The sequence below is a fragment of the Plasmodium gallinaceum genome (genome assembly GCF_900005855.1).
Source record: "Plasmodium gallinaceum strain 8A genome assembly, contig: PGAL8A_v1_108, whole genome shotgun sequence".
NCBI lineage: Eukaryota > Apicomplexa > Aconoidasida > Haemosporida > Plasmodiidae > Plasmodium > Plasmodium gallinaceum.
This window is the reverse complement of record NW_021628228.1, coordinates 19,805-29,612: the sequence shown is the minus strand read 5'-3', so window position 1 is coordinate 29,612 and position 9,808 is coordinate 19,805. Positions and strand designations below refer to the sequence as shown.

The 9,808-nt window shown below is 17.4% G+C and overlaps 4 protein-coding genes across 4 annotated transcripts in view; 1 reads left to right on the top strand and 3 right to left on the bottom strand.

Annotated features, from left to right (window-relative positions):
- Positions 1 to 786: 786 nt before the first annotated feature.
- Positions 787 to 3,285, bottom strand: PGAL8A_00378900 (conserved Plasmodium protein, unknown function; the record flags this gene model as incomplete). Its single annotated transcript, XM_028670123.1, has 1 exon — positions 787 to 3,285. The coding sequence occupies one exon, from the start codon at positions 3,283 to 3,285 to the stop codon at positions 787 to 789; it is 2,499 nt and encodes an 832-aa protein (XP_028526906.1).
- A 1,470-nt stretch (positions 3,286 to 4,755) lies between these two features.
- On the bottom strand, positions 4,756 to 6,186 carry PGAL8A_00378800 (conserved Plasmodium protein, unknown function; the record flags this gene model as incomplete). The annotated part of the gene is made up of 1 exon (XM_028670121.1): positions 4,756 to 6,186. One exon carries the CDS (start codon positions 6,184 to 6,186, stop codon positions 4,756 to 4,758), a length of 1,431 nt encoding a protein of 476 aa, XP_028526905.1.
- Positions 6,187 to 7,198: 1,012 nt separating this feature from the next.
- Positions 7,199 to 8,071, top strand: PGAL8A_00378700 (conserved Plasmodium protein, unknown function; the record flags this gene model as incomplete). The annotated part of the gene is made up of 3 exons (XM_028670120.1): positions 7,199 to 7,662; positions 7,774 to 7,863; positions 8,023 to 8,071. 3 exons carry the CDS (start codon positions 7,199 to 7,201, stop codon positions 8,069 to 8,071), a joined length of 603 nt encoding a protein of 200 aa, XP_028526904.1.
- Positions 8,072 to 8,335: 264 nt separating this feature from the next.
- Positions 8,336 to 9,808, bottom strand: part of PGAL8A_00378600 (RNA-binding protein, putative) — a gene marked incomplete at both ends in the record, with an annotated part of 3,336 nt that continues 1,863 nt past the window's right edge. The window contains 4 exons of the mRNA XM_028670119.1: positions 8,336 to 8,360; positions 8,475 to 8,774; positions 9,032 to 9,119; positions 9,197 to 9,274. Coding sequence (XP_028526903.1) covers positions 8,336 to 8,360; positions 8,475 to 8,774; positions 9,032 to 9,119; positions 9,197 to 9,274 — 491 coding nt within the window. The remainder of the gene's footprint in view (positions 8,361 to 8,474; positions 8,775 to 9,031; positions 9,120 to 9,196; positions 9,275 to 9,808) is intronic.

The window sequence follows — 9,808 nt, the reverse complement described above, 5'->3', positions numbered from 1 at the left end:
ATGTTTTAGTTTTGCATTTTTTTTTTTTTTTTTTTCGAGTATTGTTATTCCTCATTATTTAATTAAATGAAATTACAGAACATACATATTTTTTTCTTTGCCTTTAGAATTTTACCGTTTTTAAATACCCAAGTTTATTAATATTATTTTACTTTCATAATTATTTTAAGATTTAATTAAAATTTTTAGATATTCAAGAAACAAATTTAATTTTTATAATATTATTAAATTTTTAAAGCATTCAGGAAGTATAACATTTAAAATATAAAATAACTTTTTTTTTACTATATAATTATGATTTATTTTTTTATAATTCTTTTGTAGATTTATATCATATATGGCTTAATGTGATACATAAATAAACCATTCAGTTTTTTTCAATTTAATTCAATATTAAATAAAAATTCATTTTTTAAAAGATTATGCAAAACAAATTGCATAAATTATGTTTTTAAATGATTAAATAAAAAAAAAAAAAAAAAAAAATGTTAAATGATGTATATTATAAATAAAAGCAAATACGCGTTAATAATTACATAATATAAATGTAATAATTTTTACATAATATATTATTGGAAAGAAATACTTTTCATGTCCTTGAAAACATGAACTGAAAATATTTTTTTTTTTAAAAAAATCCATATATATATATAATAAGTATTGTATAAATAAAATGTTAAAATAATAAAAAAAAAAAGAAAAAAAAAAAAATTAGACTATAAATATTAATAATATATATATATTCTTAAAACTTTTTTATAAAACAATTAATGTCTCTATATTATATTAAGCAACAGATGATATAATTTGATTATTTTCCATTATAAATTTTTTACTAGAATTATAAATTTCATTAATTTCATTATAAATATACTTTCCAGAACATTTTGTTTCATCAGAATCTTCTATTTGTTTTTTATTTTGAATATAAAACTCTTGTATAATTACCCATACTTTGCTTATTTGCTCAATAACCTTAAAATAACATTTTTTATATTTCAAAAATTGTAATTTATTTTCTTTATCATATATATCATTTGTTAAGTTTTCACTGTTAATATTAATTGAATGATTATTTTTACTATTACTATCATTTATTATTTCTTCTTCTTTCATATCTGTATTTATTTTTGGCAAATTATTAACGAGAATCTTCTTTTCTAAAAATAGTTTAATCTTTTCTACATAAAATTTTAATAAAGCGTTTAATAAAAATAGTTTGTCTTTTAAATAATTTAAGTGTTGAATAATCACTTGCTTTAAAGGTTTTTGAATTTTACTAGACTTTGTAATTAATTCGTCAGTATTTATATAATTACTTTTTTCATATATGCTTAAAATTTCATTAGATATATTATGTAAGTTTAAAATATATAATTTCCTTTCTTGGTGCATATGTTTTTCTTTACTTGTACTTGATAGTTTATTTAAATAATTATCTTCTGTTTCATTTAAATCTTTTTTATATAATGATAAGGTTGATATAACTTTAGATAATTCTTTATTTTTTAAATTTATTTCTTTGCATACCAATTCATATTCATTATACAATTCGTTTTTTCTTTTTATTAATTTATCAATAGAGATTTTCATTTTATTTACTTCTTCTTGTTTTTTATTTATGTTACTTTTTAGTAAATCTAATTCCTTAACATAAATATTTTCTAAATGTGTTTTTGATCCCTCAGCATCGCTAAGAGTTATTTCACAATCTTTTTTACAAACATCCATTATTTTTTTTAATTCTTCTAACTTAACTTTAATTTCAACTTTTCTTTCTTCCCTATTTTTGGTTGCTAATAATAAGATTTTTTGTACAGTTTTATGTAACTCTATTAATTTTGATGAAGCTAATATTTTTATTTGTTGCATTTTATTACTCTCTATGATTTCTTTTTCACTTGATAGGGAATCTAAGATACTTTCTTCTTTTGAATTTTCAATACAACTTTTTCTATTTTCATCTCCATCAAAAGGTTCATATATTTTTTCTTCATTAATTTCAATTTTATCTTCTTTATATAATCTGAATTCTTTTTCTTTATTCATTTCACATTTTTCCTCTTGATTAAATATATTCTCTTCATTGTTTTGCTTTTTTTCTTCTTCATATTCTTTATCATCCACTTTTTCATGATGAAGAGAATTTGCATCATATATATCATTTTCTAAATCTATATAGGAATTACTAGAATTGGGAGTATAATTATTAATAAAATTAAACTTATTTAAATTAATACTCTGAGAATCATATGTCTGTATTCTATTTTTTAAACAAACAACTTCAGATGAAATTATTTTTCTTAAATTAGTTAAATAAATATCTAAATAATCGTATTTAAGAATACTTAATAACTCTAAAAATAATTCTTTATGGTTATCGAATAATTTATCAGTAGTTAATATAATAAATAAAATGTCTTTATGTAATTTTTCATTTCCTATTAAACAATGTTTAAACATCGTTAAAATAGTGGTTCTAGGATTTTCTAAATCTTCTTTTTCTATTGGTCCTACTAAAGATAACCTAATATTTCTTTTTTCCAATATCAAACTAACAGATTTTTCTAAAATATTACTTTTTAAAAAAATTTCCTTGTAGTTATATCCATAATGATCATCGTAAATATTATTCATTAAATTATCTTTGTTTTTTTCAAGTATCGAATTATTATTAATTTTAAAATTATTATTACTTTTTTTTAAAGGATTTTTTTTTTCTTCTAACAAATTTTCTTTTTCTTTACTTATTGAAAACTCATCTTCATTATTATTTGGTTTTTTCTGAAATTGTAAGTTATCATTATTATCGTTTGAAGAATTAAATGTCATTGTTGAATTTTCATTTATGTATGTATTTATATCTTTTTTTAATTTGTTCTTATCAGAATATTTTAGTTCACCTTCATTTTTTAATTGAATAGTATTCTTTTCATTATTTTCATTTTTTATTTCAATAACATTGTCAATAATGTTATGTTTTACATGAGATGACAAGTTTTTTTCATTATTCTTATTCTCAGATTTATAATATCTTATACAATCGCTTTTTTCAGATTGGCATATATTATATATCCATTTTTTATATATATTTATTAATGCTTCAGCTGTATCAATTTGTTGCAACTCATAATTTAATAATACTTCTAACTCTTCTATGGTTGTTGGCTTTATTAAACCAAAAACTTCTTTAGCTTTTATTGCTTGAGCACTAACATGTAACCTGACTTCATCAGCTTTACTTTTTACTTTATTGTATGTGTCAGAAATAAATTTACCCAACATTTTTTTTCTTATTGTTCTTTTTATTTTATTTTACATATAAAATATATATTAATAATTATAAATATATAAAAAGATATTTCAAAGTTAAAGACATATTACATTAACATTCAGAAAGATATTTAGTATGTAAATATATATATTGTACAAAATATATGACAAACAGATGTTAAAAAAAAAAAAAAAAAAAAAAATGTGTAAATTTTAATAAATAAATGAAATCATTTATGTACAAATATATTTCATAAACAATGAATTGACTCTTATTAAAAATTTCATTACTTTAAATAATAAAAAAAAAAAAAAAAAATACTAAAAAAAATAATTTAAAAAATATTTTATAACTCCTATTAAAAAATAAAATATATCTTAGAAGTGTTTAAAATTTATTTTACAAAGCCTTCTCCTCATTTGTTCAATATTTATATGGTTTAGTAGTAATAATGATAAAAGAAGATAAATTAAAAAAAAAATAAGTCGAAAAAAATAAAAAAAAAATTATTGTAACTTTAATTATAAAATTAAACATATGAACTAAAAAATCCTAAAATTCGTGTTCTTTTTTCTTTGAGATATATTTTTACATTATTTAAATGAAAAAGGAGAAGGAGATTAAAAAAAAAAAAATAAATAATATACAAGCGGAATAATAGAAGAAATAACAATATTTCTTTATTTTTATTTGATAATTTTTTGAATTGAAGAATTGAACATAAAAATAAAATGGAATTAATTGTAATAAAAAATTTCATATTAAGTTGCACAAAAAAAAAAAAAAAAAAAAAATTACACCTTATTGAAACTTTTTTTTTTTTTTTATTTTCATTAAAATAACTTCAAATAATGAAGAGTAATAAAAAATTTTATATTTTTATATTATCTAAAAGGGACTTACAGATAAAGCAAAAAAAAGGATTTTAAATAAATGATGATATAGACATTGTTTATTTTTTTTATACCTTTTTTTTTTTTTTTTTGTTAGATATAATGAAAAATTTTTAATGCAATGTTTTTTTTAGTATAAATAAATTCATTAATATTTTATTTAAAATAACATAAATATTATTTAGAAAAGAATTCTACAATCTGAAATAATATATAAAGCACATGTATCTTAAAATGAAAATAAAAAAAAGATAAGCCACAAACAAAAATATATATTAAAAATAATATTATTTCAGAAATAATTTTTAATTATTTTTTATAAATAAAATGTAACAAATTAAATTAATTAAAGGAATAAAATATAATAAGATACAAAATGTCTAATTCATTTATCATTATATATCCATATGAAAATAATTAAAATATATATGTCTACATTTATAAAAATATACATATTCCAATTACTAAGAATGTTTTGAACTAAAGAATTGCTGGAAAATATATATTTTAAAATAAAATAAAAAATTAAATTAAAAAATGAAATGTATAGAAAATTAATAAAAATTAAAATAAAATATGGAAAAATTATTAAAAACCATTTTTTATTTTATTTACAATGTAACTAAAAAATGAAATTATTTTGTTTTTAAAATTATCCCTTGTATTAGAATTTATATGAATACTTGTGTTCAATTTATCATTTTTTTTTGTATTTTTTTCATTATCTGAAATTTTTTGTTTTGCCATATTTGATTGTTTATGTATGTTTTCTAGTTCGTAATATTTTTCATCTTTTTCTTTTTCACGGATTTTATTAAATTTATTTGTGTTTTCATCTATAATTACAGAGTTTTTCTTTTTTGTTTTCTTATTACTTTCTGCATTTTGCTGATTTTCAATTAAGTTAATTTTGCTTTTTGACAAAAAAATATTCTTTGAGTTATTATCTTTTTTACATTTTGTAATTTTTGAAGTCCCATTTACTTTTTTTCTTTTAAGAGAAAAGGAGTTTTTCTTAAGTTCATTTTTCATGAGAAAAAAAAAATGATCAAAATATATATTTGAATTATGGTTGCAGTTATAAATTTCTATTTTTTTCCCTAGTTTGCTTAAATACTTTGAAAAATATTCAAAAGTAAATTCATCAACATTTTTTTGAAAAATTAAATATAAAAATAAATCTGTTGTTTTTTTGGACGGATATTCCCTATTAAAAACTTCATTAACAAGTGATCTACTGTATGATCTATTATATTGCTTAAAAATATTATTTAAATCTATATTTTTCAATTTTTCCAGGAGTTTTATATTTTTATCATTTATTAATTCATCATTGGATAAAGTTTTTTCACTATTTAATGACTCTTTCTCTAATTCATTGTACAAATAATGTAAGAAGACATTTTCTTTATTTTTATTATTTTCTATCATTTTAGTTAAAAACAATTTTAAATTATGAATATTGTGTCTGATTATGTTAATATTATTTAAGCATTTCTCAATAATTAAATTGTAGAAACTATATTCTGTAATATTTTCATCTTGATTAATTGGCCATTTAAATTTTAATTCACATATTCTTTCATAAAATATGCTTTTATTAATTTTTTTATTATTAAAAACAGATTTCCACTTTTTAGAATTTTTACTATCATTTGTATAAATATATTTACTATATGGCTCTTTAAAAAAATTAAATTGTTCTACTGTATTAGGGTAGTAGTGTTCTGCTATTCTACCAAACAATAATATTAAATTTTTTAGGTCTTCATTTAATTTATATTCTTTTTCATTAACATCTACTTTCTTATAGATATTATTAAAATATATAAAACTTACATATTTACTTTTTTTTTTTCTATTTATTTGTAATTCATAATATTTCTTCCATTTGGGTTTAAGAGTGTTTTTGTTTTTTAAAGTCCTTTTGTTACATAAAATTATAAGTAATTTTATAAAAAAGCAAAATAATAAAAGATAAATATGTTTATGTCGAACATTTGATTTTACAGCAAACATTGTGACTTTTTAACACTTTAGGGGAAAAAAAAAAAAAAAATAATAAATTCACTAATTTTTATTCGACTTTCTTTATTCTTTTTCATTACATCAATAATAGTTTTTCTTTTCTTTTAAAACTCATTTTAATCTATGTTTTTTTCTTAACAATATTATATCATATAAATAATTTATAATATATTATTTTATACAATAATTAGAAATCATGTTTTTCGTTTTTAATTTTCTTTCATTATTTAACATATTAAAATCATATACAATTTTACTGCATTCTAAATATTACAATTTTCTTATTTTACATGTTTACCTACTTAAAGTATTCCTAAATTTAAGCTTAATTATATTATGTGTAATTGAAAATCAATATTTTTTACTTACCACTAGATTTTTTTTTTTTTTTTTTTTTGTAGATAAATATAACTATAACAAATATAAAATTATTAATTTATTTTAGGGTAAAAAAAGGTATATTCTTACATTAAACTATATAAAAGAATAACAAAATAAATAATTTTTTACTTGATATATTTGTAAATAAAATAAATAAGAACTTTCGATAATTTATTAAAGTTTCAATTTACATATTAAAAAAAATAAAAATCAAATTATATGAATTTATTTAAAATTTAAAATATATAAATAACAATATCGAATGTTTTTATTTTTTTTTATTTCTTTTTTTTTTTTAAATTTGAACATAAATAGAGAAATATTATTTTTATTCTTCCTTTAAAATTATTCATAAGGGTATTTCTTTATTAGTTATATTTAACTTATTTTTCCTTTATCCGTTTAAAAAAAAAAATGTATTTTAATGTTTTATGGAAAAAAAAAAAGAAAACAAGAAAAATAAAAAAATAAAAAGAATAATAATAATAATTAAATTACTATAGAGAAGATCAATACTAACAGTAGAAAATTATTGCAATTGTCAAAAATAAAAATATATTTTATGTATTAACTTTTTTAAAGGAATATTTTTATTATGTGAAAAAAAAACAAAAAAATAGTTATGGGGAATAAAGTACCTTTTAAGATATTTGAAGATATTTACACAAAAAAAAGTATTGATAAAAGTTCAGACGATAGAAATAATGAAATTATAGATAATTGCACAAGGGAATCTTTGCCATTAAATATAAGAAATATGGAATATAATAATATAGAGCAAAAAGAGCATATGAATAATGAAAAAAATACTCAAGAATACACCGAAGATAATGAAAATTCTGAAATGGAAAAAATAAAAAAACAAAATTTTTACTTACTTGATGAAAGTTTAAATTCAAATAACATTAAACATCCATGTCATGCTCAGTGGTTTTTGTTTTGGGTTTTTGCATCTTATTTAAATGATAAATTTTCAGAATCAGAAAAAGAATATGTCCATTCCTTTTATTCATATTTTCCTGATCAATGCATTGAAGGAAAAGGGAAAAATTGTTTTACTGAATTTTTAAAAATTTACCCTATCAGGTAAAAATCACAATAATAAATAAAATAATTTTTAATATTAGTTTAAATATATAGTAATTATTACTCTCATTTTATTTTATTTTTTTTTATAAATATGAATAAATTAAAAAGGGCTGAAACTAGGGAAGAATTAATGACGTGGTTACAAATGTGTGAAAATTATTGTAGAAAAAAAGCAGATTTACCTCTAAAATTTTTTAAGTATAACTTAATATTTAAAAAAAAAATATTAAAAAGACATTTTTTTTTTCTCATTTCATAGAAATGTATATTACTTATTATTGTATTTGTAACTAAATTTTTAATTATAATTTTTTATTTGCTCATTTATTTTATTTATTTTTTTTTTTTTTTTTCTAGTTACAATAAATTATTAAAAAGGTGGAGATTTGATGATGAATATGTTTAATTACAAAAGAAGTAATATTTTTTTTTTTTTTATATGATATTTCATTATGTTTTCTTAATTTTTTTTTAAAATTTTGTTGGTTTTCAATATAATTATTAGGATTAAAAAATGAAAAAAATATTATTTTTTAGTGTTCAATTTAAAAACTTAAAAATTTGTATTTTTATGAACATCCAAACATTAATTTTTTAGTTTTGAAAAAAAAATTGTAATAAAACGATTAAAATATACAAAAATTAACAGCCCGTTTTGGAATATTTTATTTTATTTTCTTCTATAACGTGGACTTCTAAAAAATAAATAAATATATATACGTATATATATATATATATATGTATACATACAGGTAATGATAATTTAAAAAAATTAATTTTTGATATATATTTATAAATTATTAATTAACCTATTTATTGGTGAATTTCTGTAGCGTCTCCTTTCACTATTAGAACTACTAGAAGATTTTCTATTTTTTTCATATCTCTTTTTTTTTTTATTCTCATCTCTTGAATATCCTTTTTCATCATCACTACTTCTATTATTTCTTTTGTAATATTCATTTTTTCTATGATATTTGTTATCATTTGATCTCCTATCATAATTTCTATAATCACTATATTTATTTCTTCCATATTTATCATAATTTCTGTAAGAATTATTCCTATAACTAAAACTTTTTATATGTTCTTTATTATAAGGATTAGCTCTAACAAAAAAAAACAAAAAAAAAAAAAAAAAAGATATATATATATATATACATGCATATTACATATGAAAAAAAAAAAATTTTATGGATTGCTATACAATTAATATAACAATTATATATATAATATTATGAATAAAATTAAAATAATATATTAGAAAAAAATCCTAGAATATAAATATACAACACAATCAATGGGATAAAAAAAAAATAAATTTTAAAAATGAAGAAGATATTATTTTCTTATAATTTCAATTTACCTCCTAGATTCATATCTCCTTTTATCATATGACCTATCATATTTTTTTCCATAAAAATCATGTCGTATTCCATTTCTTTTCATCATATCTTAAAAATAAATGATTAAAAAAAAAAAAAAAAAATGAAAATAAATTTATAAATATGTATGAAAAAATATAAAATACTTTGAACTCCCTTATATTCTCCTGGTGTTGGTTCATGTGGTTCATTTCTTTTTGCTATTTCTACGTTAATTATTCTCCCTATTATTAAAAAAATTTGATTATTTTTTTTTTCATCATGTTTTTGCTCAAGATTATGAGATATGATTTATAAATATATCCATCCAAGTATTTATTTATACATATTTGTTTTAGAAAAGTGATTATGTATATTATTTTTTTTTCAGTTTTTAATATAAACTTATATATATATTAACAAAATAATTGGTATAAAATCTATTCCATATATGAAAAAAAATATTTTTTTATTTTTATTTTTTCTGTTTAAGTGTTAATCGTGTTAAGAATCATATTACTGAATACTAATTTAAATTAGTATTTTTAGTATATAATAAATGTATTGAGCGTAAGTAAATGCTTTTAGCATAAAATTAAAAGAATAAAATTCATTTGTCTATAAAAGTCATACTGAATAATATATAACTAATTTCCATATCAAGAATAATCTTAACACTTCAATATTTTTTTTTTGTATTTATTTTATATTTTGAAAAAACCTTTTTGTTTATATATTCATATTTTTTTTTTTTTTTTTTTTTTTTTTTTTTTTTTTTT